This window comes from Trachurus trachurus (genome assembly GCF_905171665.1).
Source record: "Trachurus trachurus genome assembly, chromosome: 11".
NCBI lineage: Eukaryota > Metazoa > Chordata > Actinopteri > Carangiformes > Carangidae > Trachurus > Trachurus trachurus.
This window is the reverse complement of record NC_139904.1, coordinates 31,507,177-31,533,946: the sequence shown is the minus strand read 5'-3', so window position 1 is coordinate 31,533,946 and position 26,770 is coordinate 31,507,177. Positions and strand designations below refer to the sequence as shown.

The following is a 26,770-nucleotide window of genomic DNA, read 5'->3' as shown; positions in this document are numbered from 1 at the left end:
ACACAGGTCTGAATGAGGCGCATTATGGTCCAAACGCCCCCGCAGAGTCCGACAGGAAGTGTGGAGAGTGAATCAAGGAAGCCACATCTGTTTGTGCTATTACGCCCCTCACTTCTCTGCTCTCTCTCTGTTGTCTCTCTCTCTCTCTCTCTCTCTCTCTCTCTCTCTCTCTCTCTCTCTCTCTCTCTCCAGGTCAGAAATGAACCCTGTCGTCAGGATTTGCAGTGTAAACTCCACACAGCTTCAAGGCACGGTGGGAAAACTTGGACATGTCAAAGTAAGTCTCTCGCATCCCCCTCAGCAAGTATGATCAAGATGCTGAAACTCTACTGTATGTGCTGCAGTGGAGCTGCGTGGCCAACAGCTGTTCACACATACACATACATGTATGATGTGTGAATGTGAAAGGGATAGTTCAAAATTGAAATTTCACTCATTATCTACTCCCCCTCATGTGGACTAAGGGCTGGGAGAAGTTTCAGAGTCCTCCGTGGCTTCTCTGAGTTACAGGGGGTCGAAACAAACCCGAAAAAAATTAAATTAGTCTATTTTTCAAGCTTGTTTGTAGCGGAAGCTCCTCTTCCCGGTTCATCCAAATTTGACGTAGCTTCCGCTACAAACAAGCTTGAAAAATAGACAAATTTTTTTCGGGACAATTTCGCATTTCGGGGCTTCAATACAAGACGGACATTACATACGAGCAGCATGGAGGTATTTGGGTGTTTTTTGGTGTGTCTTTTTGTTACGAAGACAGTTGGTATCCATTTGCAACCGTTATATGGACATGCACTGCTACGCCGAGACCCCCTGTAACTCAGAGAAAATTTCAAATTTCAATTTTGGGTGAACTATCCCTTGAAGCATGGAGATCTGTTCACATAAAATTAAAAAAACAAACACTGTCACTCACGCTGGTTCCTGGACTTCCTTTGTCACCTTTTACACCTGAATCACCCTACAAACAAAACACAAAGAGATAAAAAAAAAAAAAGTTAAATCGAAAATTGAAAATCATCATTTATCATTAGGTGAAGTGTTCTCAGCTTACTCACAGTCACGCCTTTTGGTCCGGGTGAGCCAGCGATTCCTGCATCTCCTTGAAATCCCTGTGTAATATAAATTGAGGATCCTCATATCAGTGGAAGTTATTGCACCCCCTCAAGTGTAAAAGTTGCTGACTAAGCAATACACCACAGGCCAACTGGGGACTGCTGAGTCAGAGAGCTGAATCAATGTGAGACATTTTAACTGACCAACTAAGAAACCTGAAACTCCAAAAAAGAAACGGCAGCTGTCAGCGAGCAGACCTCCCCCTATGCTGCTGGACTTTGACCTGCAGCCTCACTTCCACTCCTTTTTCACACAGGGAAGCTGTAAAAGTCAATGTTTCTGGAAATTCTGAAGAAAGATTCTTTTCTTTCTTTTTTTTCTTTTCTGCAAAAATGTGTTTTTAATTGTTTTCTAACTAACGATAGTGGTTATGACGATTACATCTAATATGTATACATATGTAAGAAATTGATTATTTATTGTGTAAAAAATATTTGTATTACAGTGTTAAAGCAGAAGTGAGTGATATATTTGTGTTAATATAAGTCTTAAATAGTTATATCTTCCGACAGCAATCACTTACATAGAGTGTTTGGTCTGAATCACGGGTCTGTCAGTCCCTCTGCTCTGCTCTGAGCCGAGGAGAAAACATTTATCGTATCCTACAGTTTTTATCCAATGAGGAGAGAGAACGGCATGCAGGGCTGTGTGTGCAGCCAAGGAACGCCGTGAATGTGGTGACGTAGCGACGAGGACTGTTATGGTGCGTTCAAGGAAACTCGTATTTTTCCGACCGTGAAGTCGTACCAGTTCGATCTGGTACGAGTTCACCGGTCGGAAGTTACGAGTGGCCGTTATAGTGACTTTCACCGGTAAAACAGGTCGGAAAAACACGAGTGGGTTGCCTGAAACGCTACAAAGTCGTAAGTTGTGACTTGAAGCTGTAATTTACGGTTTCAAAAGCCTGCCTGGAACGCAGCATTAGCGAAAACGACCGGATCACTCTCTTCTGCTTTAATTTGGACTTTTGAGAGAGCTCCACAGTTAAATCCCAATTGCTACATTATCCATTTATTAAACAATAACTTTGTTATTGGCCTTTTTCGTGAAACACATTTTGACTTATCATACAGTATCAAGGAAAGCACAGGTGTAAACAATGAAGTTAATTGGCCCAGTTTCATAATGTCATGGCCTGCATAGAGCAAAGCTGTTCTGTTCTGCCCTACTGTTTACACTGATACAAAATGGTCTCAGCTATTTGTTAGTAACAAAAATCCTGATAAGTTGTTGTGGCTAAAGAACTCTTTCACTGGACCAAGTAACATCAGCATTTCTTTTGAAAAAAAAAAAGGCATACATTATGTAGGTCTAATATTCACTCTGGTTTTGCTCTGTTTTGTCTGTCTTTATCTGACTCTTTAGCTGCTACATAGACATTTGACTGTCGCTAGCTGACGTGAGTTGCTAACTTGCTACTTGTGCCAGGTAGCAGATGTTTTCAGCAATAAAATCTCTGCAACATCTGCCTGCTTGTTGTTACTGTAAAGTAACGTGACATAAACATAAGCTTGATTCATTCGCTGTAACATGAAAACATGGCTGTGTTTTAATATGTTCTGGTCACAGGCAGTACTCAAGTTTATCTTCTGATACCTAACAAACATTCATACCAAACAATGGCCGAGTAACTGTCAAAGTTATGTACAGCTACCTCGATTTACTCTGGTTTGATTCCACAACAGCTGTGGAAAAGATACTGTATGTATTTTAGACTGTAAACTAAAGTAACTAGCACAAGCTAATGTTAGTTTACTCTGACTGTCTATCAGCTGCCTGTGCTGGGTGTTGAATTCTAGCACACAGTAAATGTTGGTTTGATTCATTAGTTATATAGTAAAACATACAAATCTGTTTTGTTTTGTTTTTCTAGCTTTTAAAGATGCACAGCTATCAAACACTTGTCAAGTAACTGTCACAGTATAAAGGGCCGCTATTACAGTGATTCCCTTACATGTTAAAGGGATAGTTCACCCAAAATTGAAATTTCACTCATTATCTACTCCCCCTCATGTGGACTAAGGGCTGGGAGAAGTTTCAGAGTCCTCCGTGGCTTCTCTGAGTTACAGGGGGTCTCGGCGTAGCAGTGCATGTCCATATAACGGTTGCAAATGTATATCAACTGTCTTCGTAACAAAAAGACACACCAAAAAACATCCAAATACCTCCATGCTGCTCGTATGTAATGTCCGTCTTGTATTGAAGCCCCGAAATGCGAAATTGTCCCGAAAAAAATTAAATAAGTCTATATTTCAAGCTTGTTTGTAGCGGAAGCTCTTCTTCCTGGTTCGTCAAATTTGGATGAACCAGGGTCCGTCCTCTTCCCAGTTCGTCCAAATTTGACGACCCGGGAAGAGGAGCTTCGAGTAGCTTCCGCTACAAACAAGCTTGGAATATAGACTTATTTCATTTTTTTCGGGACAATTTCGCATTTCGGGGCTTCAATACAAGACGGACATTACATACGAGCAGCATGGAGGTATTTGGATGTTTTTTGGTGTGTCTTTTTGTTACGAAGACAGTTGGTATCCATTTGCAACTGTTATATGGACATGCACTGCTACGCCGAGACCCCCTGTAACTCAGAGAAGCCACGGAGGACTCTGAAACTTCTCCCAGCCCTTAGTCCACATGAGGGAGTAGATAATGAGAAATTTCAATTTTGGGTGAACTATCCCTTTAATCTGTTAATTTATTGCCTTTGGGTTGTAATAATGTCACATCAACTCTATTATATATGCCACACCACAGTTAGAAGATGGGCTCTATGTTTTAAATAGTTTTTCACAGTGCATTTCCCTGGTTTGGTTCCCTGCATTGTATTGAAAGTGGCCGATCATTCCCCGGGTCCTGGGTCATGCAGCCTGTCACAGTCCATTGGCCAAACCTCAGCATGCCAGCAGTTCCCCATTCTCCCCCAGCTGCTACTTCATCTAAGGGAGAGTCAACCAAGCTGCAACCCCCCACCCCTTTCACAGGAAATCAATAACAGGCTGAGAGGTAATTACCCAGAAAAAAACGTATGTATGCCCACTTAACAGAACAAGTGCATCACTGAAATCTGTGCCAAAAACAGAATGATGAAAGATCATTTTTCCCCCCGTTTTCCCCCAAATCAAAATTATTTTAAAAGGTTTAAAAATTGGCCAAATGCATGTTCACTGTTTACAAATTGGAAGGCCATATTCACGCACCCTTGGTCCAGCTGGACCCGACTGCCCTGGATCACCGGCCTTTCCTGCTGCACCCTGTCAACAAAATAACACAGAGATGAAAACACACCCATCTGGAGTCAGAATGCTTCAAACAGTGAAACCACAATAACTGCACGTCTTACTTTGTCTCCTTTGTCTCCAGATAAGCCATCGATACCTGGAATTCCACCGAGACCCTGTCAAATGATTAGAAACACATAATTACCACCAATGTGAACTTTTAAGATCCTTAATGTGACAAAATGAAATCCTCCACGTGTCCAGGTTCACGAGTGTCACACCTTCTCTCCTTTTTGTCCAGGAGCACCTGTCAACCCTATGCTGCCACTATCACCCTGTAAACAGAAGGCAAGTATTAACTTTGACTGTTCCACAGCGGACACACATGCATGACGGCCGGTCGCACACTGACAGTGACAGTGACGTACGGTCAGGAAATCAACCTGGTGGTGCCACAGAACACGGTTTAGTTCACTGGAGGAATAATGCGGAACAAAATACAAATGTTAGAGATGAATTAATGGATTTCAGGGTTCCTACACATTTGAAATTTCAAAATTCTATACTAATTAACAGACTTCTCAGTTAAAAAAAATCAAATAACTTGTGATATTTGAGTAATTAGATGTGTATCATGTAAATAAATTATGCAATTAATCATTTGTTTGCATTATTCTGAATTTGTATGCCATTATGTCACCAAATCATTTCCAGGAGATTGTAGCTAATAGCGCATACAAAATAATTAACCCAAATAACTCCAGATGAGACCAAACAGATAAGTATTAAGATAAATATATTTCCATACAATAATTTCAATTTTCCATACTTTTCCAGACCTGGAAATGTATAAAATCAAATTCCATACTTGTGTAGGAACCCTGAGATTTGATTAATCAAACAATGGATGACAACATACATTTATTTAAAGAAAAAGACAAAATTCACACAAAACAGAAAGGGTTAAGTCAAGATAGCACACAAACACATAAACACACACACACACATACATACATACAGGAGCCAGAATATGCTAACAGATGTCCCCAGCTTTGCCAAGACCCACTATGGTCTGGTCACACATCCAACCATAGACTCAAGGAACAATGGCCTTCCACTGTCTTCGCAGTTTTGCACTTGTGCTTCTGGTGTGCAACACTGATGTCATATTCTGTGCCAAGGAATCCCTCGGAATCCGAAGGCCGGACTGAGTGAAGAGTAACGGCTGTTAAATTACAGTGTACCACGAGGTCTTGCCCACCGCAAGACTTCCCTCAGCTTCATAAACCACTTTACAAGTCACAGAAGGTTGCCCTTTAATTATTTTAGGAGCTTATATCATTTTAACGCACGTCATTTTCGTTCATCGTGGAGATTAGGAGCGACCCCCCCCCCCCTCTCGCTCTGCCGTGCCTCATAACGACAGAGACATCATCTATAACAACACTGCTACGCGGGGAATTGCCTTGTTCTAGTCCGTTAAAGTTGCAATTAGAAGCAATCAAAGCGGGATGAATTCACTTTCAACCCAAACGGGTCGATGACCGACGAAGCCATCTTCGACCACAGCTTGAAAGTGGGTTTACGTCATTTGTTTGGAGCAAGTTAAGGAAAAAAAAAAAGTTTACAACAAATTGCAGCCGTCTCCGTGAGAAAGAGAAGACAGATGCTCATGCAGGAAGTCAGAGACAGAAGAGCAACAGGGATACTCTGCATTAAAGTTTGATTTAATGCAGTTTTATCAAAACCAGCCAGGTTTTCAGAAACAAGAACTACAAAATGAAAATAAATTTACCATGAAATGAGTTCTGCCGTCTGTCTGACTGCATCACTTACTTTTTTTTTGTGGGGAATAAAAATTCAGATGCACACCTTCATAATTCAAAAATAATTTAGAGGCGCATTCTCCAAACTATGACAACTAAAGCACAAACATAAGTGAAAGGACTTATCCCATCTTCCAGGCCTCTTGTGACAATTCTAAGTGTCTCTCTCAGGACAGCCTGAGTGATGCACGCTGAGGATTTTGTCAAAAGGAATAAATGATACTGGGAGACTCCCAGCTGGCACTGGCGGGCAGCACAGACACTGTGATCTGGCCAGACCGGGTGGGCGTCTGCTCAGTATACATCTACACATCCTCTGTGGTCATCTGTCCTGTAATTCTGACAATAACAGTTGTAGCATTTTCCTAGCCACTCCCTGTCAGAGTATAGATGTAATAAGATAAGATCTCAACAGTGCGGCCAGCCATAAACATTAATGTCTATCTGCGTCTGACCGCACGGTGACGTTACGTTACATCACTGGCTGACCGGCTGGTTAAGAGTTTGCCCGTTGATTGTTACTCTTGCAAAACGATTTGACATTACATCATCAGAGGGCGTTTACAGGCCTTTCAACAGAAATAAATAAATAAAAAACTAGCAACAAATTTAGCAACTTTTCGGAAAAACCTTTGTTGCAGCAGGTCACAACTTGTCCACCAGAGCATTGTGGAGTTGTTGGATTGTGTATTTGATGAGTTTGATGAGGGAAACCAAGAAATCCCATGTGCCTCCGTAGCGTAGCTCTGAGCAGCTCACAGCTCTGCTCCGCCGTTCTAAAAACAGCTTGCACCGACAATTAAAGGTAACGAACCTAATCCTAAAACTATAGGGATTATGGCAATAGGCCAATTTGCCAAAATGTTGAACTATTCCTTTAATGGGTCACATTTCAATGATCGTTAAATACTTTACTACTTCATTCTTTTTCCATTGTCTGACAACAGAAACTCAAAAATGAAAACTTTTGTGATTTTGGCCACTTAAAGCAGAAGTAAGTGGTCCGGTCGTTTTCGCTAATGCTGCGTTCCAGGCAGGCTTTTGAAATCGTAAATTACAGCTTCAAGTCACAACTTACGACTTTGTAGCGTTCCAGGCAACCCACTCGTGTTTTTCCGACCTGTTTTACCGGTGAAAGTCACTATAACGGCCACTCGTAACTTCCGACCGGTGAACTCCTACCAGATCGAACTGGTACCACTTCACGGTCGGAAAAATACGAGTTTCCTTGAACGCACCATAACAGTCCTCGTCCCTACGTCACCACATTCACAGCGTCCCTTGGCTGCACACACAGCCCTGCATGCCGTTCTCTCTCCTCATTGGATAAAAACTGTAGGATACGATAAATGTTTTCTCCTCGGCTCAGAGCAGAGCAGAGTGACTGACAGACCCATGTTTCAGACCAAACACTCTATGTAAGTGATTGCTGTCGGAAGATAGAACTATTTAAGACTTATATTAACACAAATATATCAGTTACTTCTGCTTTAAAGTAGAGTAATGCAGGACAAAGGGGCGAGACTGTCTGAACCCAGGCAGAAATATAAACATACCTCTGTGACCTAATGAATATGCAAATTAGCATTTTACATTAACTAGCAACATTCACTGTCTTTTCCAGCAAGCTATAGCTACTTTCCATTGCAGGTAGTTGTTTCCACAACTGCTCTTAACTACAGCCTGAGCCTACACAGTCCAGCTGCTGAGTGATGAACATCATTATGTTTTGTCCCGAGTACATGCACACATGCATATGAAATATGCATAGAGACAAACATGTATTCAAGCGTATGATACTCATGCAACTATCAGGATGCACACACAGTTTTACTTACCTTCTCACCTCTGTCACCTCTGACAGAGCTTACTCTGCCCTGCAAATAATTAATCAACATGGATTAATTATTATCGAGGCGGGGAGAAAAGCAGAATAGTTGGAAGGCATGCAATTTGAAATGACTATGTATCTGATCATGTATCTACCAATGACTACAGCAATGAACTGACTGAAATTCTCTCAATTAGGTATAAGATTACTGAATATTGTATCTGAGTGGTGCACGTATGAATGTTCACAGTTGTAAGTTTTCATACAGCTTCTCCTTTTGCTCCTTTGATGCCTGCTGGTCCGACGGCACCCGCAAGGCCGCTGTCACCCTGAAAACGTAGGCACGTTCACACAATAAAAAAAAAAAGAAGCGGAACAAACAACTTCGCATCATTATGAAACTTGGATCTTTTGGCACACACAATGCTTAAAGGCAGTGAGAGATGACCTTATCACCCTTTGGACCTGCAACACCAGCTGCGCCGGTTTCACCCTGTGAGAAATAAAAACACAGACGTCTGACCAAAGCTGTAGAAGAAAAGGATTCCCATTCATCTGTGGAAGTAATAGACAGGAGGAGGGGAGAGGGGGATGTCTGGAGAAGTCATGTGTCTGTACCTTCTCTCCTGCACCACAAGAACAGTTGACTTGAGGGCCTCGCTGCTGCTCCCCAACAGTCGGTGTCGGAGCGGGGATCTCTATCGGGGGGGCCTCTGTCACCACTTTCTTGGGGCACTGAAAAGATGACATTTGGGTCAAAAGGCATGATCAGACAGAGAGATTAATAATGGTGTGACTGAGGTTGCAAGAGGAGCTGATGTCCTGGAGAGTTTTAAGAGGCTCAGCGCTCTTGAGGTTATTTCTAAAACCTCTGTTTACACTCCGAGTAGAAAAAAAATAGCAAAAACACTTTTGTCAAGGTCCATCAGTCGTGACTCAGGACCACAATGAGAAGTGCATTCTCTGTTTGTGTAGTAACATGACAGGGCAGTGAGGGTTTCCTTCACTCTCATATGAAATGAGCTAGAAATGTGACTTGAGAACAGAATAGTTGGCGAGTTCTGTTACAAAATATACCCTACTTTTCGGACTATAAGTTGCTACTTTTTTCCCCGCCCTGGTGTCCCAGCTCTCGTCTCTGCACACCGCCACACAAACGCGCTCTGTAACCCGTAATCTTTTGTTCATGACGGTTAAGACTACACAAACACACACGCTGTAACATTGTATATGTTATATAACGTTTTCCACCGCTCCATTTAATGATTTTTCGTCGGCTTCGTTGTAAACAAATGCACATGGAGGAGAGGAGCGTAACCAGAACAGAGGAAAAGCGAGCGGACTGTCTCAGTTCCCTACTGTCTTTCTGTGTAAATATTTCATGTTACAACATGAAAACCTGCAGCTTATATTCAAGTGCGGCCTATATATGTATATTCTTTTAAAATGTAGCTGGTGCGGGGCGGTGCGTGGTTAAAGCGACCGCCCCATGTAGAGGCTACAGTCCTCAACGCAGGCGTCCCTGGTTAGTATCCCGCGTCGGGCAGACCTTTCCTGCATGTCATTCCCCCTCTCTCTGCCTCCCCCTTTCCTGTCTATCTCACTATGTGCTATCAAATAAAGGCAAAAAAGACCAAAAATATACTTAAAAAAAAAAGAAAAATGTAGCTGGTGCTGCCTATACTCAGGTGCGCTCTATAGTCCAGAAAGTACAGTAAACAAAAACTGTTCATGTGAGTTTTAAAGGGCCCATATTATGCCCCCCCACTCTCTCTCTCCCCCCGTCCGTCATTTCACATGAAGTGGTGCGGGAGGAGCGGTCGGTACCGCGGCCGCCAGATGATCCTTTTGAATCATTGACTGAAAAAGAGCCGTCCGTCATTAAAAATGAAATCGCGGACCGGAGAATATTGGAACGATACAGCTTCTCATCAGCGCAGCGGTCCTCATCACGGAATGAGAGACATCTGAACGAGGAAGTCTCCTCTCCCGGCGCAAAACCACCTCAATATTCTCCGGTAGCTTCTCATCAGTCGCACCGTGCACAGTTTGTGCTGCTCCTCAGTTTCACTTGTTTTTTTATTTGACAGTTTCACACAGAACTTTCTGATGGCTGTAGGAGTCCATGTATCTCTCTATGGAGAGCCACTTTTAGATTGCTGAGATGTAGAGCTGCAGATTGATTTGGGGACAATACACTAGGAATACAATATGGTTGGACAACGTAGACCCATGTGAAATGGTTGAAAAACAGCGTAATATGGGACCTTTAAAGACAGAAATTGGTGTGGTGGTTTTAGATAAGAAACCAGCTGATGTGATAAAACATAACTTGCAATTCGAATCAAATGTGATTATAACTTTTCCTTAAAAGGCTCCATTTTTTTCTAACATTGTTATTTTCTAATCTACATAATCACTCATCTATGTCTATACCACCTTTAAAAAGCTGATATGTTGATTAATGTGCATTGTCCTAATCAAATAAATCAATAAATATGCATGGATTCACAAAGCTGCAACAGTACTGCTGTAGCCTGGAATACTCACCGGTCCGTTGGGTAAATCACAGCAGGTCTCCAGCTCTGCATGCTTGGAGTCACAGTAGATCATCATCCTCTGGAGGTCAAACTGCATGGACACAATGGACCAATGATGGACAGATCAACCTCAAGAAGATAACAAAACAGTATCTCCAGAGTGGACAGACTGACATGTTGCAACACATGTGGAGACTCACATCGATCGGCACGCTGTCATACAGCCTCTTCCCAATCACCGTCTTCCCCTGGATGTCAATGTCCTCCCTGTCTTCTATGGGAAGAGTCTGGATGAGTTTGCAGTCCAGGTACAGAGACACGGCCTTGGCTTCCACACTGAGGGCGATCTTGTGCCAGTTCCGGTCAAACAGGTTGTCAACCTCGGGGTTCTTGAACACAGCTCTGACAGCGTCTTTTGTCAGGCCGACAGCGTTGTACTCCACCGCCTTGTTGTCTCCGTCCAGACGGATGGACACCTGACAAAGCAGAGGCAGGGTGATGTTAACGACAGGAGCTGCAGTCAGTATTACCATAGTGTGTGTGTGTGTGTGTGTGTGTATTCACATGGTAGGGTAAGTAAATAGAAATAATATCAGGGGTCTGAATTTAATTTGATCTGGTTAAATGAGGAATAAAGACACAATTTCAGTGTTTTAAACACAGTAACTAAAGGAGATTGTGAGGATTCAGTGTTCTGGGCCCATTTGTTGATCTTAGTCACATTTCTTACTATTTCCATGTGTCTGACCCACCTGTGGGATTCCGTATTTGTCAAAGACCTGCCAGAGGTACCAGTCTTCACGCCTTGAGGTTTTCCTGAACTTGAATGTCGTCACAAAGGCGTATTCATCCGGCAGTCCTTGGGGAAACACGTCTCTGTGAAATAAAAGACTGCAGTTGATTTCACTCTGCATGCAACACATGATAAACACAAGAGGCAGTGACCCCATAACAGTTCAGATATTAATGTACAAACCTCAAGTCAAACACAGTGTCTATGTTTCACCTGGGAACCACTCTGTTTATAGCTGCAGGTCTTACTGCTTCCTTAGAGGAGTCACTCTGCTCTGCACTATTCTGACTCTAGACTCAATCATTTTAGATTTAAAGAGGAACTACAATATGGAGGATTTGTATCTTAACTACCGGTATGCTACATTTTTACCTAGACTAAACAGCTTCGGAGTAATTGTGATGGTTTAATAAATGGCTTAACTTGTTACTAGGGAGAATGGACGTGCATGTCAATTATTGCGTACAGTATCTTGGCTGAAAGCCAACATTGCCAGATCGGGGTCGCTCCCCCGGTGTCCCAGCTCTCGTCTCTGAGGCAACGCGACACAAACACGCCCTGTAACCCGTAATCTTTTGTTTATGACAGATTAAACTACACAAATATACACTACATAACATTGTATATCGTTATGTACCACACTATTGATTGATTTCTCTCTGGCTTCATTGTAAACAAATGCACATGACCGAGAGGAGGGTTAGCAAAACAGAGGAAAAGCAACTGGACTCACATAGTTCCTCTTTAAGATTCAAGAGATGTATTAATCATTTTGTTTTCTCTTAACTGCATGTAAAAGCATGCATGGGTATTTCTTTTCTAAATATTCAAAACTACTTATTTTAGTGTACAATAATACTATTTCTCTGCATGTTAACTGATTTGGGGTGTTTTGGAAGCAAAGCTATTTGTTGTGGCTGTGTGCCCCGTTTATTTACAATATCAGCTGAGATGGGCCTGTCAGGTCATAGTTATCTCAAGGACATTTCAATCAAACGCAACTGGACTTGGTTACTTGTCTTACAAGACGTTTCCCCTCTCATCCAAGAGGCTTCATCAGTTCATGCATTTTTTTATGTGTAATTAAATATGTCTCATTTCTGTTCTTCTATCACTGAGCTTTATCTATTTCATTTCATCCTATTTCTTTTTGATATTTTACATTGTTTCGGTATTTTAATTGTGTTGTTTTTTATGTAAGCATCTTTGAGCATCTGTAAAAGTTATAAATACATTCATTGTTATTATGGTCATTGCATTATTACCTAGATCTAAAGAAGATCTAAATTTACTCTCTTTATATTTTCAGCATTAAAGGGATAGTTCACCCAAAATTCAAATTTCACTCATTATTTACTCACCCTCATGTCAACTAAGAGCTGTGAGAAATTTCAGAGTCCTCCGTTCCTTCTCTGAGTTACAGGGGGGTCCGCGCAGCAGTATTTGTCCATATAATGGTTGTCAATGGATACCAACTTTCTTCTCTCGTGATTTGCACTGACCGGCGGAACAATTTCTCATGTTGGGGCTTCAATACCAGAGGGACATTACAGACGAGCTGTATGGAGGTATTTGGATGTTTTTTGGTGTGTCTTTTTGGACGAAGAAAGTTGGTATCCATTGACAACCATTATATGGACAAATACTGCTACGCGGACCCCCCCCGTAACTCAGAGAAGGCATGGAGGACTCTGAAAATTCTCACAGCTCTTAGTCGACATGAGTGTGAGTAGATAATTGGTGAAATTTGAATTTTGGGTGAACTATCCCTTTAAGCTGTCCAATTAGGCTAGTATCTGTGTAATTGGAATTTGCATGGCACAGACACAAGAATCCAAAGTAGGTGGTAGTAAGTTGTCACACACTAACCGTTATTGTGTGTGTGGTGTGTGTGTATTGTTTGCAGTACACCTGGATGGTCACTTACTCTGTTTGCTGTACAATGGGCATGGTGCCAAGGCGAACATAGGAACTCTGGCCCTCATCCACTCTGGTTCCCAGAATATCCCTGACGTTGAAGTAGTCCATCAGGTCGAACCCTGCAGCGGAGCAGTAAAACAGCCTAGTTGGACTCAACACAGTCTCAAATGCACATAAATAAGCCGGCACCAGGCTCTGGAGTGGTGAGGCTGACTTATGGCTTTGTCAGATTTCTCGGGGTGTGCTGAGGTTTAATTGGGTCAACCCCACCACACCCTGCAGCCACTGTGTTGGTGGCTTTTTTTTGGAGAGCGATTCGAGTCACAATATTACTGAACAACTGGAAAATAGAAGCATTTGACGGCCATTCAGCGTCTGTTAGATTTGCTGCCAGAGGAAAAAAAGAAGAAAAAAAATGAAGGTCCTCGTGTGAGTTTGAGGATGTGTGCACGCACTGCACGTGTGTGTGTACGTTGCCCTCCAGTGTGTGATTTCCAAGTGGTGTGACCACACAGACCATATTTAGGTGGTTCGGAAAAGGCCACTCCCTTGTACAACAAACATGTGCTGTAGCTATGGCGATGCCAGCAGGATGAGAGCATGTGCGGCGCTAATGCTGCCAGTTTGTCCAGAAGATCTCGCTGAAAGCCGGTGGTTATGTTGTGTGGATTGAGCTCAAAGCTTACTGTGCTATTAGTGAGTCAACAAGATGAGGACAGCCTCAACATATTCCAGCCAAGGCCTCTGTAATGCAGCACAATCTATGCAGTGGAAGGTTTCCAGTGGGAATATTAACACTTTAACACTGATGTAGAAGAGGAAGCAAGGTGGTTACGTGAGAATCTGGCAAAAAAAAAAAGAAAAACTTATAGTGGATGTCATGGGAAAAAGGCAGAAAACAGGTGGTGAGACACACAGACCGCTGCTTGATAAACAGAAGAAGAAACAACACTGAAAACAAGCTACATCATAACAGGCTGAACAACTGAGGATCAGAGATCATCATCTGTCTGAGGGACTACGCCTCACTGTGTGCTGCTGAGGAGACTTTTCAAACTCAGAGAGTTCCTCTGTGCCGTCTCATTCGCCAGGAAGAAGTAATTGGAGGACATTTCTCATTGCCTTCCATTCATTTTGCCTGTGCCCCTTGCCTACATCGATTTACCTCTGCCGATCAGCAGATGGTGCTGTCTCTTCTGAGACTCACACAGAAGGATCAGTCTGCCTTGGGCCACATTTGTCTGTCAGTGAAGTATCAGCAGCATGGGAAATAATCGGAGCTTCAAACACACCCTAACTTACACACATTTTGTCATGACCAGGTCTTAGAATTACAGCTTAAAGCAGAAGTAAGCGATCCGGTGGTTTTGGCTAACTTCCTGTCAGCAGATGGAGTTAGCAGTCCCCGCCCTCGTGCCTACGTCACCACATTCACACGCATCCCTTGGCTGCACACACAGAGAGGACCGCCCCTTTATGCCGTTCTCTCTCCTCATTGGATAAAGGTTGTAGGATACAAGGAAAGTTTTCTCCTCGGCTTACAGCAGAGCAGAGTGACTGACAGACCCGTGTTTCAGACCAAACACTCTATAGAAGTGATTGCTGTCGGAAGATAGAACTATTTAAGACTTATATTAACACAAACATTCTGCTTACTTCTGCTTTAATATCTTGTATCCTCTCTTCATGTTACTCCATGTTATCAGTATGTTAGGACTATAGCCTGAACCGGGAAAGCTCACATATCAGAAGCTCTTAAAGCTCTGTGGTGCTTTTATTAATGACAGATGTGTAGTCCTTAAAGGGATAGTTCAACATTTTGGCAAATTTGCCCATAACCACAATCCTTATACTCAAAGGAGTAGGTTCATTACCTTTAATTGTCAGTGCATGTTGTTTTGAGATCAGCGGGGCAGAGACGTGAGCTGCTCAGTGAACACAATGGAGGTGAATGGTACAGGTCCCTTGTCTCTCATCAAACTCATCAAAAACACAATCCAACAACTCCAAAACACTTTCATGGACAAGTTGTGAGCTGCACATTCACCACGCTATGAAATAATCACGTATAATTATGTAACATTACGACACATGAAGCAAATACTCAGAACTACTTGCGCTTTTGAAATCACTAAGCCCAGCAGTCATGTCTGGGATGTAGTTCCAGCTATGCATTTGCCTCAAAAACAACTCTGTCTCGTAATGTTCCATTATTATCTCATACTGTAGAATGGTGAATGTGCACAACTTGTCCATGAGAGCGTTTTGCATTTGTTGGATTGTGTATTTGATGACAGGGGACCTATACCATTCACCTCCATTGTGTTCGCTAAGCAACTCCTGTCTCTGCCCCACGAATCTCAAAACAACATGCACTGATCAGTAAAGGTAATGAACCCACCCCTATGACTATACGGATTATGGCAATAGGCGAATTTGGCACAATGTTGAACTATCCCTTTAAGTTACGGCATGTTTAAACTCAAACACAGCATCTAAAGCTGAGTGGGAAAAAAAGATCACTGATAGAAATCTGATGTAAATTAAGTTAGTTTACTTTTGAATCAAACCAAAAGATCAGAGTTTATAGAGTGATCACTGATAAGTGAAAAAGTCAGTGTTGTCTCATCCTTCAGGCTTATCTTTAGAGCACTACTGATGCTACACTAAAGTCATGTTTTGCTGGGTGTCAGTCAGGCTATAGTGTAGAGGAAGCCCTGCAGCTGTGAGCTCTTGCTGCTCCTGATCCTCCCTGTGCACGTTTGCGCACCACGCCGCTCCTGTGGCTGCACGACGGCCATCTGAGCACAGAGCTGTAATTTGGACTGGCAGCAGATAGCGTATAATCAGCCCAAGAAAAAGTTATTTTGGACGGCCAAAAAAGCGACCGATGGGGTGATCTGCGGGAAAAGCCAGATGAGTTCACTGACTGGAGGGAAAAAAAAAAATTTGAAAGGCAAACACGTACACACGGTATTCTTTTAATCAGAGAGCAGACGGCAATATCTGCGTGGTAGATAGCGAGGAGCGCCGGGGCCGCAAACACACTGCGCAGCCTCTTGTGTGTGCTGCTCACTGGCCCTGAGGGGTCAGACTAGACAGCCCATGATAAACACAAGTCTGACTCAAACCGCAGCTCTCTTGGCTGTCAAATCACAATCAACCGGCAAATAGTCCTGACATTTCTCACGGAGAGTCACTCTCTCTCTCTCTCTGTGCTGTAATTATAAGCGGGAGCCTACAGGAGCTGCTGTCGTCGTTACGATAAGTGCTGTTTATCTAGAGCATCGCTGCAGAGGAGAACATCTTTATGCTCTCAGCCACAAGCTGAAGCAAACTTTGAAGATCCAGAGACTCGGCGCAGTCTGGAAAACCCCGAAACATCTTCGTCATGTCAGGGAGCTCAGACCTCAGACCGCTGTCTGATAACTTTTTGTACAAACTGGGGCCCTGTGTCGGTCTGGGCCTTCAAAAGTCACTATTGAATCTGACTATGGCCCAAGTGGCTTGTGCTACAGGAGGTTGAGGGGAAAAAAAGTCACCCTTTTTCTCACTGTGTCAACATCTAAAGTAAAAAAAGAAGACAACTAAATCCTCCTTGGACCACCCTGTGGGAAACATTGCGATATAGAAATCCATTTCTAAATGAGTAACCCTTACATCACCACAGTAACTAAAGATTTTAAAATGATTATAGTGACCAGCAGCTGTAATCTTACTGTAGGGAACACCATTTCATTTGTGGTGCTGGTGGCCAAATGTAAAAGAAATATAAATCAGTGTAGTGCACACACAGTGTATTTATGGTGTGTTCCACATTCAACTAGCTATTGGCTACAAGAAAGAAAAAATCGTATAATTTTCCGGCAGAACAAGAGTTGGAGAGAGGGTGTAACTAAAAAAAAAAAAAAAAAAGACAAACAAAACATAACTCCGACAGTTTATTCCAGTTAGAGTGCTCACCGCACACAGAGTGGTAGGTAAGAAGACATCAGTGGGTTTCAGTGATTTATCTCAAGTTTGTTCCAATTCCTACGCAGTTTAGAAGAGAGGGAAAACCACGTATTTAGCAGGAGGATGTGCTAATGTGTCCTGACAGTGGGAAGTGATGCTGTCGTCTCTAATCAGAAGCAGACACTCCTCTGCTCTCTGCTGCCAAATCACTGCTGATTGGCTGCTTTTTTTGATTGTTTTTTTGGCTCTAAGTTGGCAAAGCATCCATCCATCTATCCATCCATCCATCCATCCATCCATCCATCCATCCATCCATCAGCTACACCACTTATCCTTTAAGGGTTGTTGACGTTGGGCGAGAGGCGTGGTACACCCTGGATGTGCTGCCAGTCTATCAGAAAGCTGACAAATAGAGACAAACAGCCATTCAGACTTCACCTCTATGGACAATATAGAGTCGCCAATTAAGCCAAGTTGTGATGTGTTTGGACTGAAGGAGGAATCACAACGATAGTATTCAACAAGAGGTCCAGAAGCTTGTTGTTATCAGGCCACAGTGTCGACCACTGCCACTGTAGAAACATACTTGGATCAGGTTATGACTTCAATATTAAAGCTTTCTCTACCTGACAACAGAGGCCATATTAACTTAGCTTCTGCAGTCAAAAATACAATCACACATTTGCTGAAGCTCTGTACTGAAGTGCAGTTTTGATAGACTTTTAGTTTAGGTTTAGGTTTAGGTTTATTTATTTAGCACACATTTATATTCGATGGTGCAAGGAGGGAACGAAGCCAATTGGCTCGTACATAAGTTCCACCCCTGTAACTAATTACACTATGGCTAACAAATAAACATAGAGGAAAAAAAGGAGATAAAGTGCATCAACGTTAAAGCAAAATGAGCAAAAATGAGGAGACAGAGAACAAAGTGATTAGTAACAAATAGAGACAATGAAAATAAGGTACAAAAAATTCATAGATTGAAATCATAAAAAAGACAGAGTAAGGATGTGGGATACGGAGAGAGCGGTAAGTTCAAGAAAAGTTCAGATGTATTTTTAGCTGCTTTTTAAAGAGTGACTAGGAAGATCTGGATCTTAGCCAAGGAGGTCGTCCATTTGACTTTTGTTTATGCTCTTTGATACTCTACAGTAGTTTAGAGGGAAACTAAATCCACTGCATTAAGAGATACAGTTGCTACACAGGAGTATAGTTGTGTAAATCAATGATCAGCTCACAATTATTGTTGTTCAACTACACAACTAGATAACGCTGCATTTTGAGGTCTCTACCTCAATTTTGTTGTACCCATGCAATGACTTCTAAACAGTAGATTAAAAAAGATGTATGCAGCAAAAGTCATTTTTATATTGTGCTTGTGCTTCTTTTACTTAGATAGTTCAACATTTTGGCAAATTGGCCCATTGCCATAATCCCTATAGTCATAGCAGTAGGTTTGTTACCTTTAATTGTCGGTGCAAGCTATTTTTAGAACGGCGGAGCAGAGCCGTGAGCTGCTCAGAGCTACGCTATGGAGGCTAATGGGATTTCTTGGTTTCCGTCATCAAACTCATGAAATACACAATCCAACAACTCCACAACGTTCTGGTGGACAAGTTGTGAGCTGCACATTAACCATGCTATGAGATAATAACGGAACGTTACAAGATGGAGTTGTCCCTTTAATCCGTTTTATCCCTTTAATATAAATACACTCTTACTGTCAATAATTACAGAATATGAGGCAACAGTCCACAGGGAGATGGTAGGATTTTCAGTTAACTATGCATGGTTAGGAGAAATATATACAGTAATAGTTAGTGGTATTTTATTAGATCAAATATCAGTCTTGTGTCACCAATATGCCATGTTGCTCTCCAGTGAGAGCAACGTGGCTCTAAACATGTTTTAAATGTCATTTTTCATGTTGTGTTATGTGTATGTATGTTCTCAGCTGCCTTATGGTAAAGAGGACCAGTGTATGAATCATTAGCCAGCTGGGGTCTTCCTATGTAGGAGCTTGTATGTCATGTGTGTTTGGGTTTCCTCCGGCTGCTCCGGTTTTCCGCCCACAGTCCAAAGACAGGCAGGTTATATGAGGGGGAAACTCTAAATTAACCATAGCAAGAGCGTTTGTTCATATGTTAGCTCTGCCATAGACTGACGGGCTGGTGGGCATACACCCTGCACTGTGGCCAACATATCGTATGTTGTGGTAAGCTTCAGGCCTATGAATACCAGCAGTTTGACATTTTATTTACACAGAACTGCAAAAAATAGCATATATTTCTCTAAGTGTGTATGTGTGTGTGTGTTATCAAAATTACACACAACATAAAATAGTCTGCCAGTATCTGCATGGCAAAATATGCCCTGAAATAAAAAAAAAAATAACAAAAACCTCATCCATTTGACCTCTTGTTCAAACATTGTCGACACGTGGACTGTGCCAGCCAGATGTGTGAAGAGTTGATGTTTTGAAAAAAGCACGACTTCCACCACTCTGACATCTCTCTCTCTGTTAAGCTGGACATATCAGGAGTCTAAACAGTCACGTCTGTGCATCTGTTTTTTCTCTTAGCGTGATGGATGTGGGTGGGAGACGCAGACAGGAACTCAGATCCCCCAAAAGACACACTTGTAACAACATCCGACCTTTCTGGATAAACGCTAACTCGAGACTTCTGAGAAAACTTTTACACAGCAGCTTGGAATGTATGAAATAAAAGCATGAAATGATGGAGGGCTAATGATACACTCCCTATGGTAAAAGAGGACTTTAATTGCTGAGCTTGAAAATTACCGCTGCATTTAGAGAGTTTGACATTTTGAGAGATACATGAGGTAGGTACAGTAGATGTGATGAGATGTGTGAAACAGCTAGCTCCTTAGGTGTAAAGGTTTTTTTTTTAAAAAGAGAACTACAATGTTGTGTCACTTGAACTGGCGTCAGTGGTCTATTTTTGCCTATAGGAGGATTTAGTTTCCAGGCTACCAGGCTAAGCTAAGCTAACTGACTGCAGCAGAGGCTTTATACTACCTCTGAAACATGATTTGTGTTAAAGGGATAGTTCAACATTTTAGCAAATTGGCCCATTGCCATAATCCCTATAGTCATAGCAGTAGGTTTGTTACCTTTAATTGTCGGTGCAAGCTATTTTTAGAACGGCGGAACAGAGCCGCGAGCTGCTCAGAGCTACGCTACGGAGGCTCATGGGATTTCTTGGTTTCCCTCATCAAACTCGTCAAATACACAATCCAACAACTCCAGAACGCTCTGGTGGACAAGTTGTGACCTGCACATTCACCATGCTATGAAATAATAACTGAACGCTACCAGACAGAGTTGTTTTAGAGGTAAATTCATGCAAAACTGCTGATGCGCGTCATCTTCAGGGACAGCTGAAATTATTGACAGTGAACCATGATCTGCTGTATTTATATTAAAGGGATAAAACGGATTAAAGGGACAACTCCGTCTCATAACGTTGTGTTATCTCATAGCGTGGTGAATGTGCAGGTCACAACTTGTCCACCAGAGCGTTTTGGAGTTGTTGGATTGTGTATTTGATTAGTTTGATGAGGGAAACCAAGAAATCCCACGAGCCTCCGTAGCGTAGCTCTGAGCAGCTCATGGCTCTGCTCCGCCGTTCTAAAAATAGCTTGCACCAACAATTAAAGGTAACGAACCTACTGCTATGACTATAGGGATTATGGCAATGGGCCAATTTGCCAAAATGTTGAACTATCCCTTTAATATAATCAAATATCTTGTGGGGAGAAAAAATCAAATGTTTCCTATTTAGCCAAACAAACTGTACTTTGTGTTTTGCCAGTTGAATCTAAATGCATGCTGCAGGAACTGAGATGAAAATGAGAATAAATTGTACAGAAAAGTTTGTTTTTTCATATGAAATGGAAAAAGGATGAAAGTCAATGGCTACTGCTTAGAAATGCAAACAGAATACATCTGTAGTTTTCCTAGATGTTTCCCTGAGATGTAAAGTGGGCAGAAAGGGTTCTTTTAAATTTAACAAAAAATGTTTTGTTACTGCAAATAACTGAGGTTTTTATGCTGGCAAGATAAAAAAAAGGTAGAAAATGAAGGTGCAAGAACGCAGCACTTTCCCAGTCATGAATAAAACCAATTTGGTTTCCAATCAGGTGGAAATGGAGGAAAATTATACGTTAAAAAAAGAGAGTCCAAATCTCTGTAGATAAACAAGTCAGAAAAGTTTCTCTTCGTGTGAAAAAGCTAAATGTGGAAGTGTAGGAAACGCTTTGCAAAATAAAGACTTTACTTTTGTGGATGTCAACTGCAGCCAGCGCTGCATGTTGCCGTCAAGAGAGCAGCAGTTTGCACATACCTGGAACTTCTTCAAGACCATAACTGGTGCTGTTGGGCTTGAAGCGATCAGGTTGAACCTTCATGTTTGGACACAGGACATCTGAGGAGAGAGGGCAGAGGTTCAGTTTGGACATGCTTTTAGTCCAAATATGAAGCTGTGATATAGGAAGAAAAGGTAGACAACTGATCTACTGGTAACCCTCTGTATCCCAACTGGAAATGTGATCATGTTGTTATTACATTAGGAATGCGGTCGCTCTGAAACTTTATGAGGGGTCAGACCAAAAAGGTGTGATGTGTTGGATTGTTTAAGGAAGTGGTGATCTCATTGAAACACAGCCTACAGACTGATATGTGATCTGAAGAGCACCTGCCCAGACAGACTGCCCTCCATCTCTCCTTGTCTGACATCTGGGGAGTGAAGTGAAGTGTGTGGGTGAGAGGTGTGTGGGGGGGGGGGGGGGGGGGGGGGGGGCACATCCACATCCACAGGCCCGAGAGCAGTAACAGTCTTATATTTCCACTCACGCATATTTCAGTGACGGCGATGACAGTGAGAAAGGCAACACCATCAGGTTGAGTTTTTATTGGCAGGAGGGGTGTTTTCTATTTGCGTCCAGATGCCAGCTTCACTACTGAAGAATGCAGATATGTATCCTGCCTGAGTTTAAAATGTGTAAACATTGGCTTAGAGATTGTGACTGACGTCCATTCAACCTTGGAGGTGGAGGATTTCTGTCTGCACCAATTCATGTCCTCCGGAGGTGATGTAGGCCTACAGGACTTTCTATGGAAACTGTTCCTGGTGGGTCTGTGGATTTTCTAGGGATGCTGTCTTTGGAAAGACTAGGTTCTGTTGAATTTTTAGACTGGCAATGTAGGGCTGGCAATGTTGGTCAGTCGGTGAGTGAATCCACTAATTTAGTCCAGACTGAAATATCTCAACAACCATTGGGTGACTTGCCATGTAATTTGGTTCTGTCATGGACAGTCATGACAGGAGGTAGCCTATATAATAACTTTTATTCCCACAATTTTTCATCTAGGCGAGCCATGTCAGATTTTTAATTTGTTCTTCACTTTATCTTCAGTGCTACTCTGCTAAAGGGATAGTTCACCCAAAATTGAAATTTCACTCATTATCTAGGCTACTCACCCTCATGTGGACTAAGGGCTGGGAGAAGTTTCAGAGTCCTCCGTGGCTTCTCTGAGTTACAGGGGGTCTCGGCGTAGCAGTGCATGTCCATATAACGGTTGCAAATGGATACCAACTGTCTTCGTAAAACAAAAAGACACACCAAAAAACATCCAAATACCTCCATGCTGCTCGTATGTAATGTCCGTGAAGCCCCGAAATGCGTAATTGTCCCGAAAATGTTTTAATAAGTCTAGGCTATTTTTCAAGCTTGTTTGTAGCTTCTCGAAGCTCCTCTTTCTGGGAAGAGGACAGACCCTGGTTCGTCCAAATTTGACCAACCGGGAAGAGGAGCTTCCGCTACAAACAAGCTTGAAATATAGACTTAGGCTATTTAATTTTTTTCGGCTGAACAATTTCGCATTTCGGGGCTTCAATACATGACGGGCAGTGGCGAAAGTACCATTAATGCAAGTAATGCCGTTGCATTAGGGCCCGTGGCCAAAAAAGGCCCGCGGTGAACGGTAAAAAAAAAAAAAAAATTAATAAAACATAAAAAAAAGTATCAATTGGTGGTATAGGCTACTGTATTAAATCATCTTGGCTTTTACATCATTACTGTAATTCATTAACGTTATTCTGGATTATGAACATGCGCGCGGGCAAAGCCGGTGACAGGTGACAGTTCTCCTGTTGTCGGCAGCGCGGCGGCGCAGCGCCGTCCCTGACCGTCTCTCCCTGTCTCTTTCTCTCTGTGACACGTTCAGCACCGAGACAGCGGACAGCGCTGTCACTCACTCAGGGCCCCGGTCCAGATGGAAACGGCTTTTTTGAATCTGGATAAATACTTTATCAGATCGGCATCGCGTCCAGGCGGACGGCGTTTTCGGGGGGTGTGAAAACGGTATTTTTTAAAACATGTCCCAGAGTGGGAAAATCTGAAAACGCCGCCCCAGCGTATCCGTCTGGACGCCCAAAACAGATTTTTTCTGAAACGATAATGTCATGCCCCCCACCACTGTACCTGTAACCTGAGACACACACCGCTGCAGCAGGCGACACATTGGACGTAACAACAGCGGCCGACTACCGTCGGGTCGCTCAGACGCTGCGGCTGAATCACACCTGTTTAATCATCACTGATATTTACTCTGACACAACTCTCTGTCAACATTTAATCCCAAATTTGAGTTTGAATACAGCGGGGGACTTTCCATCTTCTTCTCTGTCTTTAGTGTTTATGTGTGGCAGCGCTATAGCGCCACACACGCCTGGAGTAGCCTATACCAGGGGTTCTTAACCTTTTTGACCTTGAGGCCCAATTTTTATAGTACAAACTGGCCCGGGGCCCATTATATTCTATTCTATTATATTATATATATTATTATATATAGTTATTATATTATATATATTATATATATATATATATATATATATATATATATATATATATTATATATATATATATATATATAATTAACTATTTAATACTTTTTTTTTATTGCAAATGGCATTCTTTTCATTTCTTCACAGATAAACAAATCTAAACAAGTTTTTACCAAAATCACACTGTCTGGAATTTTTTTTTTTTTTTTTTTTCAAAAATCAAAAAATGTTCTTATTAAGTCTCAACAAAATAGCACTTCAATAGATATTGACCGTGTGTCATCACAGTAGATGAGGTGAGTAGTGACTGAGCTGAGGCTGTTTATGTCACTCTGTGTAATGGGGGTGTCAGCGGCATGGAGTGGGTCTCTGCAGCGGGGACAGCTCCGTGACACCGCCGGCGAGTGCTGTAGGGACGGGGTCGGGGGGCGCACGGCAGCACTGTTGAAAACAGCAGTGATGACGTGCTTTCACGTCCGAGTCTCCAAACCAGAAACGTTTACAGCACCGGAAAAGTCGCTAGATTTGTCGCTAGTCGCTTTTGACTAAAAGAAAGTCGTTAAGAGGGTTTGGAAAGTCGCCAAGTTGGCAACACTGACGTTACCTAGCGTTGTTCTTCACAGGTTCACATGCTGCACTGTGTGTGTGGTAGCGGCCCCGCCTCCCCCCACAGAGACAAAGATCCTGGATGACTGACAAGAGGCTTCACTCCCTCTTGTCATTCAGCCTGTTTGAGGCCAGAGACGCGGGCCGACTTTGGACATGCCTGATCTACGCAGTCCGCGGCCCTCGCGGCCCACAGGTGCAAAACTGAAAGTTTTTTGCGGCCCTCTGGGGGGTGCTGGCGGCCCAACCGTGGGCCGCGGCCCTATGGTTAAGAATCACTGGCCTATACTACAGTCTAACACACCCCCCCCCCCCCCCCCCCCTTATTATTATAGGGCCCGCAATTTTTTTTTTTTGCATTAGGGCCCGTAGCAGGCAACTTTCGCCACTGATGACGGGCATACTACTCTTTTTGTTACGAAGACAGTTGGTATCCATTTGCAACCGTTATGGACATGCACTGCTACGCCGAGACCCCCTGTAACTCAGAGAAGCCACGGAGGACTCTGAAACTTCTCCCAGCCCTTAGTCCACATGAGGGTGAGTAGATAATGAATTTCAAAAAATTTCAATTTTGGGTGAACTATCCCTTAATATTAGTTTGCAGGCTAGAATAGACAAGTGAGCTTGTAAATGCCTTCTACCGGTAATTCAATTCTGACACCCGCTTATCATAGAGACAGTAGCAACCGTATTTGAAGCTGATATGCCAACACAAATGTACTGCTAGCATTTGTAGCTAACTCATGTGTCTGTTCTTTTTATTTCATTTCTATTTAATACATCACAGCGGCCATACTCTACCTGCTGTACATTTAAACTAACAGTCGGTCATCTCTAGTACTCAGCTCTCTGCTCCTGTCGCAGACTCTCCACCCATTCAGCTGTTTGTTTACATCTAAATTAGCTACTTACATTAGCTTAGCAGTTAGCGGTAGCTGCTCTCTCTCTCTCTCTCTCTGTCGCTCCCTCCGTGTGTCTTGAGCAGAAACGTACTTGTTGGTAAGTGTGCTGTATTTGTAACTGCAGTGTAAGTTATTGGACTGTGTTGTTTATACAACTTTAGTCTGCTGTCTTTTCTCAACACACTCTGCTAGCAGGAGCTGCTAACAGTTGATCCTCTGTCTACATGGTGAGTGGGTTAGGCTGTTGCCTGTAACTGGCTAACCAATCAGATGGTGCTATGGGCAGCACAGAGATGTACCTTAGACAAGCAGTTGCATCACAGATTAGATTATTTAAAAGTAAACTGAAGTTTAGCTAAGAAGAGTAACTACCATATTTCAATAATTTAAAAAATGAATAAACTTGCATCTAGCCTAATAATTTAATAATAATCTGTTTAAATAACTGACTGATAAGTGAAAATCACTAGATCTGCTTCACCTTACAACTAACTAACAAGGTGATCTCACCCATCCGACATGGCAAAAAATATTTTTTCTTTTGTGGATCAGGTAATAACAGTCAGGAGATCATCAGTTTGTAATCAATCTGTGAGGAGGAACTTCTCATTAAGCTGATTATTAGACTGACAGGGTCTGGACTACCAGTTCTAAATGTTATCTGTAGCCTGAAACATCACATGCCCTGCAGCTTCCTCAATAGATTGTGTGTGTCTTCCAACTACTGACTATTAAAAACTGCAATTTTCTTCAAATCACTGCTATAAAAATCATCATGTCAGAAAGGCTTTGAACCTTGTGGCATTCATTATGTTGACACTCATTCACATATCTTGTTTTTCCTTTTCATAGACCAGAGCAGGCCTTGTGGGAAAATCCAAGCAGCTAATTTAGCTGTCAGCATGTACTTCTATCCTGCAGGTGGTGTTATCTCAGTTTCACATGGTAAATTTTTAATTTCAGCTGTAAACTCTGTCCTTGTTTATGTTTGACTTGTGTTTGTTTAGCAGTGAAATTCAGGAGGCCTTTATTTCTTCTGTCTTAAAGTCTTTTATAAGTGATACTTGAAGATCTCTTGGTTTATGTTGTTAAATTAAATTAAATTACCATTCAGTGAATGAATGGAAGTGCGTCAGTCTTTTTTAAAAGACTTCATTGTCCCACCGCTCTGAGACTTAGCATGCTAGATAGCCGAGCT

The 26,770-nt window shown here is 42.4% G+C and overlaps 1 protein-coding gene across 1 annotated transcript in view; it reads right to left on the bottom strand.

Moving 5' to 3' along the window:
* The window catches only part of col22a1 (collagen, type XXII, alpha 1), a 75,253-nt gene that overhangs the window by 41,405 nt on the left and 7,078 nt on the right, over positions 1-26,770 (bottom strand). Inside the window, exons 4-17 of the mRNA XM_083981669.1 lie at positions 21,560-21,640; positions 13,243-13,354; positions 11,275-11,398; positions 10,723-10,998; positions 10,533-10,613; positions 8,601-8,717; positions 8,431-8,475; positions 8,249-8,311; positions 7,990-8,028; positions 4,607-4,660; positions 4,448-4,501; positions 4,305-4,358; positions 1,053-1,106; positions 911-955 (exon numbers count right to left, since the gene is read on the bottom strand). Of these exons, the coding sequence (XP_083837795.1) occupies positions 911-955; positions 1,053-1,106; positions 4,305-4,358; positions 4,448-4,501; positions 4,607-4,660; positions 7,990-8,028; positions 8,249-8,311; positions 8,431-8,475; positions 8,601-8,717; positions 10,533-10,613; positions 10,723-10,998; positions 11,275-11,398; positions 13,243-13,354; positions 21,560-21,640 (1,199 nt within the window). The remainder of the gene's footprint in view (positions 1-910; positions 956-1,052; positions 1,107-4,304; positions 4,359-4,447; positions 4,502-4,606; positions 4,661-7,989; positions 8,029-8,248; positions 8,312-8,430; positions 8,476-8,600; positions 8,718-10,532; positions 10,614-10,722; positions 10,999-11,274; positions 11,399-13,242; positions 13,355-21,559; positions 21,641-26,770) is intronic.